This window comes from Lonchura striata, chromosome 3 (assembly GCF_046129695.1).
Source record: "Lonchura striata isolate bLonStr1 chromosome 3, bLonStr1.mat, whole genome shotgun sequence".
NCBI lineage: Eukaryota > Metazoa > Chordata > Aves > Passeriformes > Estrildidae > Lonchura > Lonchura striata.
In genome coordinates, this window is record NC_134605.1 from 60,063,684 (window position 1) to 60,085,649 (window position 21,966).

General features: G+C 36.0%; 1 protein-coding gene across 22 annotated transcripts in view; it reads left to right on the plus strand.

Annotated features, from left to right (window-relative positions):
• EPB41L2 (erythrocyte membrane protein band 4.1 like 2) overlaps window positions 1-21,966 on the plus strand; it is a 111,155-nt gene that overhangs the window by 54,933 nt on the left and 34,256 nt on the right. For all 22 annotated transcript variants that reach the window (XR_002466362.2, XR_013339721.1, XR_002466361.2 and 19 more), the window contains 6 exons: window positions 6,965-7,069; window positions 11,438-11,480; window positions 17,444-17,519; window positions 18,999-19,217; window positions 19,649-19,736; window positions 21,590-21,742. Coding sequence is in view for 19 of the 22 variants with exons in the window: in XM_021540702.2 (XP_021396377.2) it covers window positions 6,965-7,069; window positions 11,438-11,480; window positions 17,444-17,519; window positions 18,999-19,217; window positions 19,649-19,736; window positions 21,590-21,742 (684 nt within the window). In the remaining 3 variants the exon portion in view is untranslated. The remainder of the gene's footprint in view (window positions 1-6,964; window positions 7,070-11,437; window positions 11,481-17,443; window positions 17,520-18,998; window positions 19,218-19,648; window positions 19,737-21,589; window positions 21,743-21,966) is intronic.

The window sequence follows — 21,966 nt, forward strand, 5'->3', positions numbered from 1 at the left end:
TGTGCTTGCCTGAAATGACAGAACCATATTCAAGGATAAAATAACCTTGGTTCATGATCCAATAGTGTAATATTTGAGATGCAATGGCAGTTGAGTTTTAATAGCTTGAATGGGCAGCTTTTAATAACTTAAATGTTGGAATATTTAAGGCTTAATTTTTAGGAGCAATTTTAATTTTTTTAACACAGTGAAAATGATGTAATTTTGACGTACTCCTTTACTGATAATTGATCTCTGTGGGAGGTATAAATTACTAGTATGTTACTGTGAACTATTTCTTGCTTTTGTGGAGGAAATAAACTTGCTTTTTTCCTCTCATTCTGTGGTTTTGTAGATAGTTGTGAAGAATTTCTGTCACTGAATTTGGAATCTGCAGTAAAGACTGATTTTCTGTTTGAAATATAAACTGTCTTAGTAGAGAAAACACAGTTCAAAGAAACAAAAAGAAGTGCTGAGTGCATAATGATTGCTAGTTAGAAGCAAATTAAGATCCTATTTGGTTTGTTTACTGCATTCAGTCAGTGGTCTAATTAAATATTTATGACAAAAGACATTTAAAGGATGCCAGCACTGACCGTATTTTATGCACGTATGAACAAGTGAAATATATCAGAGTTGACACGGACTCTGTGGTTACTTACAGTTTGCTAATACAAAGTAAAAATATGTTTGCTTAATGTACAATTAAGATCAGTCTTTAACCCTGAATTAAGAAAACTCAGAATTAAGCTGATATGGAACAGATGTTTAATTGTAGCTGAGTTTTGATTTGCAAATCTTTTTTCTCACTGCTCAGATGTCTAGTCTAGGTTTATTCAAGTACTTAGTGGTCTGTTTAAAGTATGACATCTTTTATTTAGAAAAGGGAAAATAGGGATGATGTTAAATTTGGTACATTCTTAAAATGTTTGTCTAGATTCAACAGACATCACTGAAAGTAATGTTTGAGTGAAGTCATCTCAGTCTCTGGGGATTTTCTGCCTTCCTCTGCAGCACTGAGCAGGGCTCCTTGCCAAGGGCTCCATAGCCATTCTGCCTGTGTTCTCTCCTGCTGCTTTTGTGCCTCCAAGGCACCACTCATGCCTTCCTCTCTGCCTTTCTTTGCCACTCCAAGTTTGTAGCAGGAATGAACTCCTGTATTCTCTTGGCTTGGTTTTCCCCAGGGTTCTTGTTTGTACAAGGCACTCTGATTTGCTGCAGCATCAGGAGCTGGCACTTCTCAGCTCTCCCTGCATGAAATACAAGTGCAGGCCAGGCATGAGAGCACTTTTCATGCATCACTGGCCAAGAAACACAGCAAAGCAATTTTTTTGCAGCCAAAAAATATGCTTGTCATTGATATGCATCATAATTTTGAAAACAACCCAGGGTGTTGCACATCTCCCCTTTTATGTGTGACCAGTACCAATCCTTATTTTTCAAGTCTCAGGAAACAGGGACTGCCTGGTTCATATTCTGGCTTCTCCTTTCTGTGGCCTTGCCTTTGCGGGACTGCAAGGGATGTTTTGATCTTTTAAACAAAACTGAAGAATGCATTAGCCTGGGCCTGGCTACAGAATTGCATTGTGTTAATGCCTGTGAGCATTGCCTCTTAAAGCGATTCAGAAAAATAAAATGAAATATAATCCTTTTTCCTCCTGTAAATATGTGTCTTTGGAAATGCTTTTGGAGCTGAAAAAATCCTGGCATTTCAGGCAAATACCAGTCTCATAGTTAATCAGCTTCTGGGTACTGCTCCTGTGCTTGCCTGTGGACACTTGTGGTTAGACACTTTGGAGATGATCCCTCGCTGTGATGAAGTACTGTTGTTCTCAAATGTTATAAAATGTTTTATTACATTTCTCCAAGGCAAATGGGTCAATCATTTCTAAAAATGAGTACAAGAAGTAAAAAAAAAAAAAAAAAAAAATCTCTAGGGAAATAACAGGTATTGCACACTTCTAAAGGTCACCCAGTTTGGAAGCATGTCCTGCATTTGGCTAAGAGTTTGATGTCTGAAGAGATATGTGGAATTTTGCAATTCTATGGAAACCCAGATTAACTGGATAAACCCAGAAAACTTAAAAACTCTTCTTGTTTTTGTTGGCTTCCCCCCCCCCCCATTTCTTTAAATAGTTGAATTAGTTTGAGATAATCCACAGCTCTCGCACCCATCAGATGGAACATGCCTCCTTCCCACACAGAGACATTCACTGCCTAGGCTGGGGCATGATTGCCCATTCAATCCTTTTTGCTAGTGCAGGGCTGGGAAGAAATAGTGAGATTTCCCTCTGCCTGTACTGCTACAGAAATGAGAATGAAGGAATAAGAATAGGATAGATTGTTTCAGGTGGAAAAGTCCTCCAGTGGTCATTTGGTTCAGCTGCCTCATGACCAACCCTTTAAGGGTAAGGAAGCTCTCATGCCACAAGGGCTGACCTAAAGGTCCAAATGACTTTTAAACACTTACATGCTTGGAGCATCAGCCACCTCCTAGGAAGCTATTACACTGATTGATCACCCTTGTGGTAAAGAAATGCTTCCTAATGTCACATCTAAACCTTCTGTGATGCAGCTTTGACCTGTTCCCACATGTATAATCACTGATCCCAGGGAGAAGAGCTCAGCACCTTCTTCTTAACCTTCCTCAGGAAGCTGCAGGGAGCAGTGAGGCCACTCCTCAGCCTCCTTTTCTCAAGACAAGCCCAAAGTCCTACGACAGTCCTCATAGGACATTCCTTCCAGGCCTTTCTGCAGCTTTGTTGGTGCCTTCTGGACATATTCAGGGACCTTTACATCCTTCTTAATTTGTGGGCCCCAGAACTGCTCACAGAACTCGAGGTGCAACCATACCAAAGCTGAGTGCTGCAGGATAATCACCTCTTTTGTGTGAATGTTGAATGGGTTTGATGCATCCCAGGATGGGATTTGCCCTCCTGGCTGCTTGGGCTCTCCGTGCTGGCTCGCACTGAGCTGCTGCTGAGCAGCACTCCCAGATCCATTTCTGCAGGGCTGGTCTCCAGCCGCTCCTGTCCCAGTTTATACTTGTGCCTAACATTACTCTGTCCCAGGTACAGACTCTGGCATTTGCTAAATTTCATGCCACTGACTGCCTAATGCTCTGATCTATCCACATTGCTCTGTAGGGTTTCTCATCCCTTAAGGGAGTGAGTAGCACCTCCCACTTCAGTATCACCAGCAAACTTGCTAATAGTGCATTCAACTCCTGCATCCCTATAATAGATAAATGTATTGAACAGAACTGGTAGCTGTGAATGTTTATATTGCGTGAGTAGTTGGCAACTCTTATATAGGCAAACAGATCCATTATATCCTTATTCCCAGTTGCATAGAAATTTCCATTGTGTATGTCAGCTACAATTGTTTTGCTCTTGTTTTCTCTTTTTCTAAGGATATAAAGGACAGAAAAATGCTACCTCTGGTTTTATGAGGTGATTGCATTATGAGGTGGCATCTGCAGTGTCTAAGTACAGGCTTGAAATTGGTACTAGAATAACCTTGGTTACATGTGTTCTTTTTATGTTCTCACTTAAAAGAAAGCATAACTTGGCAGTAATACAGAATACTGCTGATTCAAGTACTCATGTGTTTTAACTGCTGGCTCTGTAAGCATCTCCTCACTTCTCAGTCTCTTGGTATATCTAGCTTGAATGTGCTCCCCTTCTTGTGAAAGCAAGGATGGACTTACACTTTTACTGATATTTCTGCATTCTAATTTGGAACACGAATATTTTTTGTGCTATGAACATGTATGTGTGTATATATAGATGCATAAGTGTGTACCTATGCATACATATAATAAGAATAGTGATTATAATTTACACATTGGTTGTGGTTATCAGTTGACATCTCAAACACCTGGTGGAAAATGAAATGGAATCCATTTTAAAAAGTAACAAACTGTGCAAACCATGATGAGGCCTTCTTAAGAGTGTCCTGCTCCATTAAACTATTTCTAGCTTCTGAACTGACTGGATCACAACAGTTATCTTCAGTTCATGTTTTGAGACATTCTACTAGGAGCATGAATTTTTCCAGAAAAGTTATGTAATCATATAATTTAAACTGTGTACTAATGCCCGTCCCCAAATGGTTTACAAAGAAATTGCACTTGAAAAGTTTGGTTTTGCAAATTAAATACTCTTTTAGAATTTTAAAACTCTATCACTCTATGGACACACACACACACATATATATATATATATATGAAATAACTCAGAGTCTTTCAATTCTACAAGTAGGATCTTATAATGAAAATCATTGCTGGTACTGAGAGGTTTCTTATCCTTTTGAATCCATAACAGAGCTCTATAAATACTAGTTGCTGATTATATAATGTCTTTTAATTTTGCTGCTGTGTAGAATGTAGGCTCACAGACTTGGGCTTTGTGACATGGTGGTGCTTTTCATTATATGGAAGAACCGTGAACTGACAAAAAGATGTTTAAAGATACAGTGGACATTGCTTAGTATATCCAAGTTCTTTTTGTTATGACTTCCTAATAAGAAACTGTGCAATATTTTACAGTTATACTTGCCATGTATTTCCTGTAAATGTGCCTGCTTTGTTTCTGTATGTCAAAGACTTGATATTAACTGTGGGCTTTAGTGTATACACTTTATAAAAAAGCATCTGATTCCAGATGGGGGCTTGATATGATAGCATCTATTATTTTGCTCTAATCTATATGTTTCCTTTACTGAAATTTGTATAAATGCAGCTTGCATTTGCAAGATGTGATCACTGACCTGTACATTGACTTTGGAAAAAAAGTGGTATCTATTACATTCTAACATATCTAACATTCTTTGAACTCTTTCTTGCTTATACTTTTTCTGCTTTCAATTTACCGCTTTTCTATATTGGTGATTTTTCTTACTAAGCTGAAGGTAAAGCTGTCAAGAAAATTAAGTGGTTACTTCAGATGCCTAGAGGAAGTAGTAATCTTTCTTGAGGAGTAAGATTTTTTTGAAAATACCAAACTGGCTTAAATTCCCTATTCCTCATTTCAGAAGTCACTTGGACTTCTACTTTCTTGATTTAGCCTTGCTACTTGGGCTAAGAAAAGTGGTCATTTTATAATTTTGCTTCTGTGAAAGCTTTCTGATTATCCTGAGTAGAATGTCTGCTGGACAATGCAATTGTGAATAAAGTTCTGGATTCTTGGGGAATAAATCAACAATGCCTTTACTCTGTGCTCAGTGCATACCTTCTTTTCTCCCGTCTCCCTCCGCTCTTGGCCTTTACTGCCCTGTGCTGTGGAGCCGAGCTGCGGGAGTGCCGGAATGGGGCACGTGGAGCGTCTGCGGGGACAATGGCCACAGTGTCACCCAGGCCTACACAGGGGCTGCCGATGGCATTTCTGTGGAATGGCAGTGGTGTGTGGCATCTACTGAAATCTGTAGGATAAGCAAATGCAAAAAATTCCTATAAGCTGGCAGACCTTTGAAAAGGCCATGTTGTGGCCTCTATGATAAATGCCACAAATAGCAGAGCTGTCATGAAGCAGTTGGTTCAAACTGGAGACTGCATGCCAGTCATAGTCGGATTTGAACTGTGGAAAGAACTTCTCATCATCCCACCCCTAAGCATGTGGTGTGAGCAGTCTGCTCTAAGTCTTTGTCTCCTGTCAGCAGGAGGCAAAGTTTTTCCTTAAAACCTGGTGCAAAGAAGTACAGCCTGGACCTGTTTTCTCTACTGGCACTACAGACATATGGAATGTTTACATTCCCAGTTTCAGGTACAAGAATCACAGAGTGATAGAATGGTTTGGGTTGGAAGGTACCCTAAAGACCTTCTGATTTTTTAAAGCCCCTGCTTAGTCCAGGAAACCTTCCACCTGATCAGGTTGCTCAGAGCCCCATCCAACCTGGCCTTGAACATTTCCAGGGATGGGACATCCACAGCTTCACTGACCAACCTGTTCCAGTGCATCACCACCCTCACAGTAAAGGATTTCTTCCTAATCTCTAATCTGCACCTACTCTCTTTAAAGCCATTGTCCCTTATTCTGTCACTACATGCCCTTTCCTACCCTTCTCTCCTAAGCCTCCTCTAGGTACTGGAAGGCTGCTGGAAAACTCACAAGAAGAACAGATAAGACTTCAGTACTGATTGCCATTTGCTTCAGCTCTTGTAATACTGAGATTACCAAGTGATCTTGAAAGTAGCCATTTTAAAATGCTTTTTAAGAATATGGTAAAATGATGATCAGTGTTCAGTTACTATATTTATAAAGCAGCAGACTATGATACGTAAACTAACCTCAAATAAAACCTTTTTTCCTTTGTTACTGATTTCCACAAATCATACTTTTAGGAAAAATAAACTTCTTGAGGATTTCTTATTTTTGAGCATCTAATGAATTTCTTGGGTACTGAGATTTCAGAAATAGTATTTTGCTTGTTCTTTTTGTCTTTTGCAGATAACATTTTATTTTTCAGTACATTCATATAATGGGATTCATAAGTCACTGAGATGTATTCCAAAATGATAAAAATGCTAAGGTTAAATGCTAAAGTGTAGAAACAGTATTAATTTTTAGAAGATAATAGAGAAAAAATTGGCTCAAATAAAGAAGTCTTCTGTTATTTTAAGTATAAAAATCTAGAAAAGGCAAGACTATTTAGTGACACTTAACAGTTAAAAAATTTTAAATTTTTCAGGTACTGAATTTTCCTTGCGTATTTACTTTGTTGTTGTTTTGGGTTTTGAAAAAAACATTGAAATTCCTCTATTTTTTGTCAAGGATATGTATAGCTTTGAAGTATGGTGAACAGTCTTTGTAACAAAGCTTATAGTTTTATAATCTATTAAATATATATTTTAAATTTTCCTGAATAATATCATTGAATAATGGTACCTATAGTTAAGAACCTTACCGATTTACTTATCTTGATTTTATCCTTTTTCTTATTTTTCCTTTGTTTTTTTTTCTTCTTTTCCTACCCTCCTACCCCTCAGAAAAGAGCCAGAGGACAAGTGCTGTTTGATAAAGTATGTGAACACCTCAATTTACTGGAAAAGGACTATTTTGGGCTGTTGTTTTATGAGAATTCAGAACAGAAGGTAAGCCTGTATGAGGGTTTTGTTTGTTTTTCATCACTGCCACTCACTTCAATAGTTCAGTGATGTATATTCTATTAAATGTTTACTGTTTCAAACACTTGAGTAAATTCTGCTGCCTTTTTTCATAGATGTGTAAGAATGCTTTGTTTGTGAACATGAAAAGAATCTAGCCCATAAGTCTGTAATGACCTAAGTCTGTAAGGCCTTTGAGTTCCTTTATTATTAATTCGAAATTTAAAGGAAATTTTTGGCTTTTGTAAAGAGGCTGAAGCTGGTCCATCAATGGTATTGGATGCTAATTTTACAAATGAATGGCACTGGAGATGACTGCATTTGAAAGGATTTCTTAAATACCATGTGGTAACTTAGATCTTCATTTGCACTTGCTTTTATGTTGGATGGTTGAGCACACCTAGATTGCTCAGCTAAGAAAAATTTTAAATCGGTCACTGGCAAGTGCTCCATTAATTAGCAAAACCCAATTTATTTTTCTAACATCTTAACTTTTACAGTTTTGGTATGGGCTGCCTGTTTCTTCCTCCACCAACTAAAGATTATGTGTGGTCATCTTTTTCTTCAGAAAAAATAGCCCAGATAAATAATTACAAGTTGAAGCTGGAAAAATTGTATATCTTTTTAATCTGTATTTGTAGTAGAAGCATCTTTATATCATACTGCATCTAAAAGTTATTGGTTTTTTTCTGTCATCATCTTCTTATCACTTTTTTTTTAAAATTATGTGTAATTTCATGATCGAATAAATCTGAATTTCTGAAAAACTTCCATTCTGATAAAGCTGTTTTCTAGAGTTAGTTGCTTTGGTGCAAAACTTTCTGTGCAGTATTGAGCAAAATACTCAACTCCTCTATATTAAAAATCCCTATATACAAAATGAGCTTGTTACAGTATTACTTAGATATTTAATTTTTGTTCTTGATTTGTAAGCCATTTGCAGACATAAGAACTTCTTTGGTCTAGTGGTGAAGAAGATCTCTGTTGATCTTCTAAGTAATATCAATCTTATATGCTATTTTCACTTGTTGCTTTATTTGTGCTTCTCAGTATTGAAAAACTATACTGTATATATGCAACCAAACAACATAAAACAGCAGTCTGATCTCTGGCAAGAGAGAAAATGTCTAATACTAGACCTAGGATCCTTGACCTGTACCAGAAAATAGTCCATTGAGTAGATCCCAGGAGATAAAATAGGAAATTTTGGGTTTTTGAAAGTTAAACAAAAAAGTCTGGATTGGTGTAGGGTTATGTCTTTTTTTTTTTTTTTCCTCCTATTTTTTTTTCCTTTTTTCTAGTTAGACTAAGACTTTCTTGGTGTTCTTCAGTCATTAGAATAGAGAAACTGAGGTCCACTCTTTAAAAAGACCCCATCTGTTTTTTCATATGTCTTTTTCCTTGGATATACTAAAAACCTGACTGGATCTGAACCTGGGCGACCTAACTTAATTCAAAACTGGCTCTTGAATCACACTTGGACCAGTTATGTCCAGAGGTCTCTTTCAGTGTGAATGAGTCCTTGAATTCCTTATCAGTTGACTGTGAGAGTGGTACTGTAGCTAGCAACACTCATAAGTATTTACAAAAATTTAGAGGTATTTACATAAATTGAGAAATATCTGATAATGGGGTCCTTATTCAAAAGTAGAATAGATCACTTCTCTCCTGAGTTATGGACAGGAGCAGGCTTTTATTTTAAAACTTCTGGGGAAATCTGGTTCTTTTTGTTATGAAGACTAAACAACCAGATTTGCTGAATTTTGTCTTTTTCATATAAATACATTCCTAGTGTTATTTGGAGAAACTTAAAAAAAACTCTTTCCTAGCAAATTTATGTTTAGGTCCCCCTTTTTTGATCACCTCTGTTACTTTTTAATTTTGGTACCAGTTCTTTTTTTTTTTTTTTTCAGTTGCCTTTTTAGATTAAAATGCCACAAATCCCTTATCTCCAGGCCAGTCAGTACTAAATGCTGAATGATGTGTTTTTCCCATTCTTGTGCACTCATCACAGCCACCCATTTATGAGCCACGGCAGCTGTGGCGGGTGGCAGCTGAATGCCAGTGACTCTGTTGAATTAGAGCTGCTCCCCAATGCACCATCGGGGTACCATTGGAGGAAGAGTCCCATTAACTCTTCTCCATGGGTGTTCTGTGCAGCTGGGAGAGAGGTTGTGTCTTCCAATCAGACTGATTCTTGTTAGCTTTAATAAACATTTTAAAACTGTTTAGGCCAAATTAGTAATTAATGATTTCTTTCATTTTTTTGAAATGTTAAATTTACTAGCCTGAAGTTTAGTTACAGATTTCATTGCATTGCACCCTCAGAAGTTCATGAATGCTCCATTCACACTGTAATTGGTCTGCAGAAGTGTTAGAAAGCTTCTGCTCTTATGTTTTGGGCACCAGCTGGAAATACTGCTTTTCTGGATTTGTACAAAATACTTTTGTACTGGTAGAGAACATTTTGTTCTTTGACAGTACATTACTTTGTCTCATCTATAGCCTTACCATTCACAAATTAAACAAATAGATTTCTGCCTACTGGAGCAAAGTAGTGTGTACACATTTTGTCTTTTGTTTTGCAAGACAGACCTGTATATTTTGCATTAAGAGCTCTAATTTAGGGTAAATTCTTCTGTGGTGTTTGTTTTTATCCATGACAAAAGGCACAGATGCAAAAAACCCCCACCTCTGTAATAGTGTTTATAAATGGAATATAACCATCTGATTTTATTTGACAGAGCAGTAATGAAACTTGGTGGCTAAGTCTGCTTCCAATAAGCTTATTTCAGGCTTGGAAAAATCAGAAAATGAACTGCATAACTTGTGCAAAGAAGAGATTATTATCTTGCAGCATATTCAGTATTGTATGTTCTTTTCTCCTGCTTTGTAGTGATGAAAGATGAAGCACTGAAAGTATTATGTACTCAGAAATCCTATTTTTCTGTTGTAGTTATTCCATGCTATATTCCTTATTGATGCTGTGTTTAAAATATAAGGATTTAAGATACTTCTGGTTATTGTAGTTGCAAGAATATGGCAGTGAGTAATTTCAGAATGGAATCCTTGCCAAAACTGCAAACCTAGGATGATAGCTGTAGCTGAAGTGAATCTCGGTTAAAATTATTAGAAGACTTATGTTGTCTTCCAAGGTCTTTCCATGTCAAGGTTCTTCTAACAGAAAGCAATTTTTCTGATTTAAGCATTATAAATGGTATCCAGGATATTGGAGAAGTGCTTTCTAACTCTTCCTTTGTAAAAATGTTATGGACTTTGCCTTCTCTGGAAAAATTCTGATAGCTATGGAAAAGTAGAGATCACAGATAAAGCAAGAAATGTGAAATTATTGTCTTTTTTAAAACATTGCAGTTGTAATAAATTATAAAAAGGGGGTTTGCTTTTAATTAGTAAATAATATTCATTAATATACACATGTTGCACTGGTGATGAAATCTAGTTGGATCAAGCTCATTTGCAACAGGGATCTTGGTGTGTTGGTCCATACTCATGGGAGACACATTCTCTGTCATGCAGAGGCAATCTATCTTAAAGGTTTGCACTGCTGCAGAAATGTAGTTCCACATCCTCCTAATTCACACAGATCTGTGAAACTAGGCTAGCATTTTTGTCTTCTTGAAAGAGGATGAACTTTGGGTGCAAAGGCCCCTAGTATAGACAGAGATTTGGTATTGGGAAACAGTGCTGCAGCTGGAATTTGTTTGCTACCATAGCTTGAAAAAAGTGGGCCACATTATACCCAGGATGCTCTGCTTTGCTAAGGTAGGTGAGAAACACTGGTAGAAATAAGCCTTTGGCAACATTTGTGCTGCACTGAGGTATTCCCTCAGACTTTAAAACTGCAAGTACCTGCAGTGGCCTGTGAAAAAGAAGATATTTTCCTTGGCCTCCTAAGGCAGTGTCTAACTCTTCCCTGCATTTCACGTCTGTCTTTGAAACATTGCAAGACTTGCTGTCAGGCTGGATTTGTGTGTTTCTTCCATGAATGTGTGTGTGTGTATGGCCATGGGAAGTAAAGATTCAAACTCAATGAAGGAAAGTCTCAGGTTTATGTTCCTAGTCTTTTAACGTGTTTTTTTTTTTTTTTTAACATGTATGGGTAAAACTAGTAAACAGAATTGTATGAGTTACTGATGAATATATGTTACAGATTCCTTAATCTCACTTCCAAAAGTTAATTTTTGGATGATCTCTCACAAAACAGTCTCTTTGCACATGTCAGTAGTAACTGAAATGTAAAAGCTAATTGATATGTTGCACAGATTATATTGAAGTATTTTTGGTATTGAGGATTTTAAATGCTGGCTGTGGCTTGCTTGTTTTTTTTTTTTTCAGAACTGGCTAGATTCTTCAAAGGAAATTAAGAGACAAATTCGAAGTAAGTACTTCCGTATTCAAATGTTATTAAGCTCCTCTTTTTTTCTCATAGAAACATTCTTCATAAATTTAGTAGCCTGGATGTCAATTGCTTACAGCTTTAAAATAATTTATATCTGATAGTGATGTATTCACCTTAAAACAGGAAGCAAATCTTCTATCTCCCTCCCCTGTCTATGCAGGGCAGAGGGAGTCACTCAGCATTATGCTGTAGAAGTTAATGATTATACTATCTTATATGTTACTGTTATATCACTATATTATAATGATTAATCATTATATTATATTAGAAACTAATCAAATATATTAGTGCCCCAAACTTTTCCCTTGTTTTGTGAGTAATAGTCGATATTTTTGCATCTTGAAACTGTAGATGTTTTTTAACTTTGTGCTGATGTTGGTGCTGATATTGGATGGAGAATGCGATCATGTAAAGATGGTCATGATTGTTGCCATGGATTTTCTTCCTTTAAAGAATCACCAGAAGAATATGAACCTACAAAAAGAGAATTAATGTTTTTCAGAAAATTAATATTCTTCAATACTGATAGTCCACAATTGACTTTTTCGATAATGTCCATCATTTTCAGAATGGAGGTAGAACAGAGAGCATAATCTTGGAATGTCTCACTACAGTACTTTCCAGACTGAATCTGCTTGAAATGTCTTTCTACTTCCTATACTTAGTACATGATAAGTAATTTATTTTACTCTGTTCGCACAAAGTTCTGTCCATGCTCTTCACTAGCTGGGTAGCTTTTGTAGTAAATGGGGAGTGTATGGAGAGTAAATCTAGGTGATACTCTGCCTGAGTCTACATATCGCAAAATAAGTGGCCACTAAAACATGTTAGACAGCCCTTGCCTGTGCTGAACTTATTGCCGTTGCTTTACACATGTGTGTCCAAACTAGGGGTTTTGTTGTCGTTCTTTTGTTTTTAGTGGAAACCTTTTGGTAGTACCAGATAGGAAAGTGGGAAGAAGAGGGTGATGATAATATTTACAAGCCTAGACTTACAACACAAGAGTACAGTCAGCTAAGAAACTGACTGTACTTGTAATTAAGAACAGCAATGTGTTATTTATAATGACAAACAGATGGTTTGTTTACTGCTGTTAACTCCACTGTTCTAAGGCAATACTATTTTTTTCCAGAAGTCACAGTGGTGTTAATTCCTTTTTCTTCACATCTCTGCCCATTGATGAAATCCCTTAAAAGGTGTGGTTTATATTCTCATTATAGAAATGAAAGTTATAGAAGCATCCTTGGAAGCTGTTTCTTTTATCCAACATGCTCTTGTGTTAGCAAAATAGACCTATTAAAATGGTGAATGTACTAATATGCAAATAGCACCCACACCTTTAATTAAGGAAAAGTTACTGGTATTGGAACTTCTGCAGGTCTTCAGTGAAAACCTATTAGTTGTCCAAAGCAGGCTACAGGCTGTTTGGTTTGGTTTTAATGGACAGCAAAACATGGAGGATGTTGATACTTTCTCTATCAACTTTGTTGATACAAATGTTGATATCTTTTTGTATTCTGTAGCAATTTGCATGATATATAGCCTACAAGTTAGTGTCACAAATTTGAAGTGTAAGAACTGACCTGAAATTGTTTTGGATGCACTAGACAAAGTTATTTTTAATACTATATCATATGCAATATATTAAGGGGTTTGATTTTCCATACAGCATGAAGACCTACATTTTATACTGGAGAGCAAGTCCAGCTATTGAATGAGAAATCATGATGTGATTTTTTTTTTTCCTCTGGTCTATAGTATTTCAGAGTTGATAGGCACAATAAAACAAACAGTGAAGTAAGGACATGATTTTAAGGATTTTAAAATGATGCTTGCTTACACCAATATGCAAGTAATTAGCATACTGTTAATTTTGTTCCTCATCATTAGTCTATTAAAGTTTCCAGATATTGGAATCTTACTGCAGGGACATTTAATCCTCCAGCTACATAAGTATCAAGTAATGAGACTTTATTTTCAGACTTAGTTTTAAATATATTTGTCTTTATTCACTAATTGAAATCCTGTGTACAAAAGAACTCATTGAATTTAAGATAACCATAAAACCTATTAGTCTGTTTGAAAGCTGGAAATCACCATTAACCAAATGAACTTTTGAACCTGAGATTAGCTCAGTTGGCTAGAGCCCAGTGCTAAAAAAACAAAAAAAGCCAAGGTTGTGGGTTCAATCCCTCTATGGGCCATTCACCTAAGAGCTGGGCTTGCTGATCCTTGTGGGACCCTTTAAGCTCTGAATTATTTGGCGATTTCTTTTTCTGTGGTGTGGCTCAAACTGAAGCACTGGCATGCTAGATAAGTGTATTTGGACAAATATATTTATCTGAATACATAAAGGTGACACTTCCAGAAATGTAGTTCAACACATCAGTTTGCAACATAATATTTACAATCTCTGTCTCTCTCTTAAATGTGAGCAACACCAATACTCTGCACCTTGGGGATGTATGTACCACCTGTGATTGGGAAAGGCAAAATAAGAATCCTGTAGTCTCCCCCAGGTCATGTTCTGCAGGCTGTTTCTTGCTGTGTCACAGTCCTCAGCCCCTCTGTGCAGTATCTTACTTGTACAGGTTGGCCTTTGGCTGGGCAATTATGTTGGAGCTCAGCAATTACTGATGTTACTTCAGCTAATGAACATGATCCACAAATTACTGTCTCTGTTCTCAGGGCTACAAAGGTGACAAAAATCTTGTTTGCTTTCAGCCAGCCTGATCTCTTCAGGAAAATGAATTCTTGACTTTTTTTAACTCATATACTTGGCTATCCACTGGCATGTGTTAAAACCTCTAATTACTTCTTTCAGGGACAGGTAGGTAATTACATTTCTGTCACTATCTTTTTGAAAATTGGTACATCTCAAGTGGATTCAGGCTTTTGCAAAACTGAGAATCACAGCTAGAATATTGTGATGGTACAGGCAATAGCAAATGACCTTGAAATAGTCAAATCTCAGATGACACAGAGGGTGTGTTGGGTCACCCTTATATAGAATACAATTTGAATATCTATATTTTTAAACCAAAGGTAATTTTATGTCATTTTAATAGTTTCCTAGCCTGCAGTATAGTTAGTATTTTTACTGTAAAAAATACATCACATATTTTGTGGTTTATATCTTGTAAGAAATGTAGAGGGTTCACCTGTTCTGGGGATGGAATAGGCTGGAGAACTGAGAGAAGTTTTAATTAATTAATTAGGAAAGAGCTTGCATTTTAGGTGCGCAACTCTGGCTGTCTGATTTTAATGCTAAAAAATGTATGGGTATGCTCAGGCATCAAAATATGGTGGTCACTTTATGCAGGTTCACTTTATTTTATATCCTTCTATTTTATATATATTTAGCTATATATCTGTAAGAGTTGTAGCTAATTTTCATCTAAGCTGATTACACTAGAGTGTAGATTGTTATTGTTGAAGAGAACTAAGTACCTGTACCAAGAGAAGGGTTTTCTTGCAAAAGCTGACATACAAGAGATCATGAGTAAAAGCCAGAACAAGCCTTTACTGGAAAAAAAAAAAAAAAACCAACTCAAATATTTTTGCCAGTTTAAATGGGATGAATCATGTTAATTGTATGCTGCTATCTGGTTGGTTATATTGCATTCTTTTATCTAAGAATAGGCCTAAAGTTGCCACAGAAGCATTTTTGATGTAACAAGTTGTCTAGAAAAATTTTTGACATTTCTGTAGCCCATACTATTGAAAAACAAAACAAGAGAGCCTTATCAGGGACAGAATGCTAGATACAATTTTAAATCAGCTTTGGGGTGGGTTTTTTTGTCTTGGCTACCAACTCTGTGAAGAGCCAGCAATAATTGTTATGTGAGTGCATTGTTATGTGAGGACAACTATGATTATATGCCTTGTTTGTGCAGCTATAAAATGTCTGCTTTAGTGTGAAGTGGAAATATAGACTGTGCATATTGTAATAAACTTGCTACTCTATATTTAGGGGATAAATGTGCTTTCAGTAATCAGGTAAAATACATGGTGACCAGCTGTCCAGAAAATATTTAGTACAAAATCAATCTCAATGTTTTTTCAATAAATTAGCAATTTAATCAGTGTAACTAGAGATATGATTTTTTTTTTTTTACCGAAAGACCCCACACTCAGAGGATTTATGCACTTTTTTATAGAGAATATAGTTTTTTCAGTTTTTTTTTTCACCAAACCCACTTAAGTCTCCTGGCTGCAGTGCTTTCTGAAAGTTAGCTCTGGAAATGCTAACCAGAAAGGGCAACAGTTAAACAAGAATTCATATGTGACTAGTTTAACTGCAATTTTAGACCAGGAAAAGCTTGATAACTGGTTTAGTACCAGTGTGGAAGGACACATCCTTCATCCATTTCTCCAGCTCTGTTAGCATGACAGCTCTCCTTGAATGCTTTTTGTGTATATAGTTTGGCCCTAGTGCTCATACTCATCACTTTGGTTTACCCAATATCAGCGTCTTTTCATTAAATTATGCTGATTCCCTGGGACATGATGGAAGTAGGTTAATCTACTCCATCATCAACTGCTTGTTATGCTGTATTCAGCATGTGTATTCATTATGTATTCATTACTGTTAGACTTTTTTTTCCCAAGGTATTTTTGTCTTAATTCTGTTTTACATTGCATTGCAGTAGGCAGTGCAATGGTAAATAAGACCTCATTTAAGGGTCCTACCTTATTTTTGTACACAAAATTGTACAAAAACTGGGTAACCTGGAATGTTAAGATACATGAAAACCTGGACCTCTCAAGAAGAAATAGTGACTTAACAGCCAGGTGTAGAATGAGTTTCACACTTAAACATTGAATTTCTTCAGTGAATAGCCATGTCTGAAAAACCAAAATATTTTTTTAAACATTGGAAGACATTAGGAATTCTGATACACCTCTTTAACTTTAGTATATATGGAATTTCAGAACAGATTTTATTTTTTTAAGAAAGTAACCTTAAATAATGTCAGCACTTTTTTCTAGCATTGTGTTGAAAGTGGCATTTCAGTCTTTTTCTGTTGCTGTAGAAAGACATATTTTTCAAAGCATGATTTATCTGTGTAACACAGATCTCTAAAACACAGATTTCTAAACACAGATTTCTAAAATAATTTACTATCCAAAATACTAACATTCTGAAAATGTATTTTAATTATTGATGTGTTACTTAGCTTTCAAATAGTGAAAATTTATTTAAAACAGAGCTATGACTAAATGAAATATTTTATGCTTTTTCAAATTATTAGTTTTAGGCATGCTTTTGCTTAAAAAAATGCATGTGTTATTAATAATTCTAACATATGAGAATTTAAATATCACTGCTATTCTAGTTGTTTAATGTGATGTTTACCAGAAAAATATTTTCAAGTAGTAAAGGCTAATATTTTTGTCTTCCACACATTTTCATGAATGTTTTCATGAAATATTTCATGTGAGTATTTTTCACAGTTTAAATGAATAATTTATTATCTTTCTGTTATATACAACAACACAGACCTCATTTTGATATCTCATGTTTACAGTTACTGTACAGTCTCTCAAACTAAGTTTAGACAGGTGGAGACTGTTAGCCTTGGAGGAGCTGGAGATAAACACAAAATCAATGCAAGTGCCTTTGAATACATAGTATCTTTGCAGTGTTAATATACTATGGTCTTTTTCAAATTAAAAATGTCTTCTGATATTTGTGTAACTTACTGTAAAACATTATTTAAAAATAATTTTACACTGATCTTTCATTATATCTGTGGGTCTCTACCTGCTAATGAAAATAATCTATGCTTCTTAATAATGTACAGTAAAAAACAGAAAAACTTCCATTGAGATTTCAGTGATTAGGATTTATTCTACATTCTAACATTTTTTAATAATGTTTTTTCCTTTGCTTACTTGGACTTAATTGAGATTAACAATCAGATATTTCTCATGTTTAGGTTTACCTTGGATATTCACCTTTAATGTGAAGTTTTATCCCCCTGATCCGTCACAGTTGACTGAAGACATCACTAGGTATGCACAGGTCCTAATTTTAAACTTTAAATTACTGTTAGTCTGATTTAAAAGCCACATATAATTTCTTCTTTAGTTTCTGGGTACTGCCATTATAGATATTCTTACATACATCAACTGCTTTTTGGAACAAGGTTGGAAAGGTAAAATGAAAACTACTGGAAAAAAACTGGATCAAGAAGAATTTAATGATAAGTGGGGATATGATTTGGGCAGCAGGTAAGGTGTGAGTGATAGTATGGGAAAGAAGCTGGTGGTTTATTGTCAGACTGCTGCTTTGTTACGAAACAAATGAGGGCACAGGGGTCTTGAGCAAAGCTCAAGGGATCCAAGATACTTCAGTAATGATCTAGACTAGGTGGATGAAAATGTGGATTTACCCATGTGCTTTAAATAAAGCCATAAAACAGAATAAAACCTGTTAATAATTATCTTCCAAACTTCTTAGATAGAAAATACTTGGAATGTGGTGGATACTAAGCACCTAAAAGTAGCATTGCAAGGCTGATAACTGGGGATGGAGTGCAGGGAACCGATTCATTTTTCTCATGAATTACAGGAAACCTAATATTTTTGTTTTAGTTAGCTGACTCTGCTGAGGCAGGATATGTGTTACTACCACATGTTGCATTGGATTAGTCTTCTGCACAAAATAAGATAACTATGCAAGTGTGCAGCTAATATATTGCTACATACAGGGATTTGTAGCATCATCAAAGACATTTAGTACAGAGTGTACTTACAAGAAATTGTGTGTATTTTCTTCAAAAATTTTCAGCAAGTTGGTTGGTTTTTCAATTGCGTGTTCAACTCATAAAAACATTTTTTGATTGTATCTTCAATCCAAGTTTCACTCGTAAGACTTTATTTCACTTATATTTAAAAAAAAAAATCTCTGCTAAGGTGGGCATGTCTGCGGATGTTTAACTTGTTAAATTTGGTGGAAGGCTGTATACAGTACCTGAAAGACTGAATACATACATGGTTTAAGAAAGGTAATTATGGTTTCAGTACTAAACTAGATTTCTTTTGTGTATTACATAATGTGATTACCATGTGAACTGCAAGGGATACAGAAGTTCAGAGCCAAAGGGAAATGTCAAAGAAATGCATAGCTTATATTTTTAAACCATATTTACCTACAGGCTACAATATGAACTAAACAAGTTCCCAAGTCAGCTTTTGTTTAAAACTAGATAGCTTTTTACTCATTTCTATTGGAAGTCAGAATTTTTCCTGTTTTTCACAATTTTATGAAAGTAATACTGACCCTTAAAAATCAAGTGAAATTTACTGTGTGGTAATAAAGCTCAAATAATATAAGGTCATTATTAATGCATTCACTTACTTTAAAACACAGAACACAGCCAATTACATGCATTTTGATGAATTCTACCCTATGTCTCATTGTCTGCCATAGGTAACCCTTTCTTTCTTCTTCCTTCTCTTCGGTTGTTTTTTTTCTCCTTTGTCTTGCAGGTATTTCTTGTGCCTACAGCTTCGACAGGATATTGTATCTGGCCGGCTGCCCTGTTCTTTTGTGACTCACGCCCTCCTTGGTTCATATACCCTGCAGGCTGAGCTGGGTGATCATGACCCAGAGGAGCACAGCAGTGATTATATCAGTGAATTCCAGTTTGCACCCAATCAGACTCAAGAAATGGAAGAGAAAGTGGCTGAGCTACACAAAACACACAGGTGTGTCAGATACAGTGGGATTAAAAGAAGTCATCATGCTTTGTCACATTTATGTCAGTTCTTCTAAGAGTGTATGTAAAACTGCTGAGGTAAACTTATTGTTACTTTGGAAATAATTTCTGATGTAACTGAAAGCTCTTAATGTAATGTGTTTAGACAGTTGAGTTTGAAAATAGTAGTCGCACTAAGGTCTTGGAAAAAAGTATTTTTATATGAAACAGTTTCAGCAACATACATACTGGAAAGAGTAAAGGTAGATATCTGTACTCAAGTAAAATAATATGCTGTGAAAGAACACATTTCCTGTAGAGCAAAAATGCTCTTGATACCTTATAAACTGAGGTTTTTCTATCAGTCTGATTCCAGGATTCCACTCAGTTTTGACACTCAGTTTCTTGCCAATAAACTCAAAGCTTGTTCAATGGTTTTAGGGGTTTGACTCCAGCACAGGCGGATTCCCAGTTCCTAGAAAATGCTAAGAGACTCTCCATGTATGGAGTGGATTTACATCATGCCAAGGTATTGGGGATTGGGTTTGTTTGGTTTTGTTTTAGGATAGACATGCTAAGTATTAAAGAAAATACTGTATATTCAGATTATTTTTTTAAGAGTCATATGCTTAATTTTTGGCTGTAGGCTTTTAACTCTTGGTTATAATAATTACTCAATTTACAACTCTAACATCAGTAGAATTTATATGTAAGTTTATTTAGTGCATGGACACGTGCAGCTTGGAAATATTTCACTCCTAAGAGCAAATAAAGACATTTAAAATGTCGTATTTTCTGTGCCAGGGAGATGCAGGGCCAATAAAGTAAAGCCTAAAGGAACATGTAATTTTTTTCATTGACATGATGTGAATTTGTGGGCCCCAAGTTGGGCAACTCCCTGGGAGCTCCCCTGGCAGAGGAGACCCTCCTGGAGCAGTTCTGTGTCAGGAATGAGAGACACATTGGACTTCTTCAGTTTTCAGCTTCTGTTTATTGTTGACTTATTAAAACTTCAGCACACAGTCTGCACAAGACTCTGTGTGCAGGAAAAACAGCACAAAAATGGCTAACAATCTCGTGTTACAAGAACTTTTAAGTCCAATCAAAAACTAAGCTACCCAATTAAGAAGTGACACCTAAATTATTTTCCTTTTTAACCCAATAACTGACCCCTTAAGAACTGCAACGCAGATTTTTCTACCCAATTACAAGATACCACCTAAACCCAAAAAGAAAGAGGAAGAAGAAAGAAGAAGGGAACTCAACACCCTATATCCTCCATCTTGAACCCATCTATAACATACTAAAAATCCTAAAATCTAAATTTCTCACCCATGTGGCATACTATGCTACTCTCTACAATCTATTTCACACTTTTGTGGTTTCTAGTTTACCTTGAGGCTTTGGAAGTTTTCTCCATGAAGAATGAAGGTCAAAGTCAGTGCTCCCCTGGGGGTCAGGATACCACATAGCAGACAGAGAAATATTCCCAGTGACCTGAGTTTTCACCATGAGAGTTAAAAAATATGGGGAGGAGGTCATGGGGGGGATTTTGGTGCTTTTTCCACTTCCTGGGATAGGTCAAATCAAGTTTTCCTTTCAAGTGTGATTTTTTTTTTTTTTGTTAAAACCTCAAAAGACAAACTAATAACCTCCTCCCACTCCCTCTCATAAATCCAGAATCTCGAATCATTAGGAAACTTAAGGTATTGCAAGCATATCTGTTTTGTATTTAAAAAAGAAAACCAAGACTTTTAAGTACTGGAGAAGCATGGTTATATTTTGTTTTGTTAGTTCTGCCAGTGAAGCAACTCTGTAATGACAGTGTTGGCATTTGTTGGGGAGGACATGAGACTCTGCTGTATTGTGTAGTGTATCAGTAAGTGATTAGTTTTGTAGCCCATAAAACTAGCATCAAATGCTGTCAGTGAAAGAGAATGCTCAGAAACCTATCCATTACCTCCTCTATGTTTGCTGGAATAGTACATGACTGTAAAAGATCACCTTGATCACCAGCTTGTTCAGACTTACACTGACTGCTTTAAATGGGATAGTCTTGGTTGTCATTTTTCTTTTAATATTTGTTGAAATTATTGCTAGCACACACACTGGCCATACCTTATCTTAGTCCCTATTACCAGGATATTGAAGAATTTCCCAGAACTGTGGCATATGAATGCCAAAATCATTACTTAGAGTCCAAAGTGCTTCCTATAAAATTAAAATACTTGGCTATTTCTGTTTTAAGAATCTTATTGTGAGAGCCAGGTTTGCATATGAAACATGTCCCAGTTCTTATATTACTTCAAGGTATGTCAGCAATAATTACTTGTTTGGAATGTTGTTGAAGTGATTTTTATGAAATCATTTCATACTTGGTAGGATTCTGAAGGTGTGGATATCATGCTGGGTGTATGTGCTAATGGTCTGCTGATTTACAAAGACAGACTCCGGATCAACCGCTTCGCTTGGCCAAAAATTCTGAAGATTTCCTACAAGCGAAGTAATTTCTACATCAAAGTCAGGCCAGCAGAAGTAAGTAGCACCTTCCAGTTTTGTTTCTTTTGTGACATCATTTCTGTCCAGCAACAAGAAAACATCTTCATTTTTTCCACAGTTGTCCTCCTAAGTTTATGATATATTCAAGCAGAACTTATGAGGGTTTTTTCCTCTTCAGATTCTAATGATTGTATTAAACACCTGTCTTGATTAGTAAAGGCAAACCAAGAAGATCTATTTTATTTTTTTTTTCTTTATAG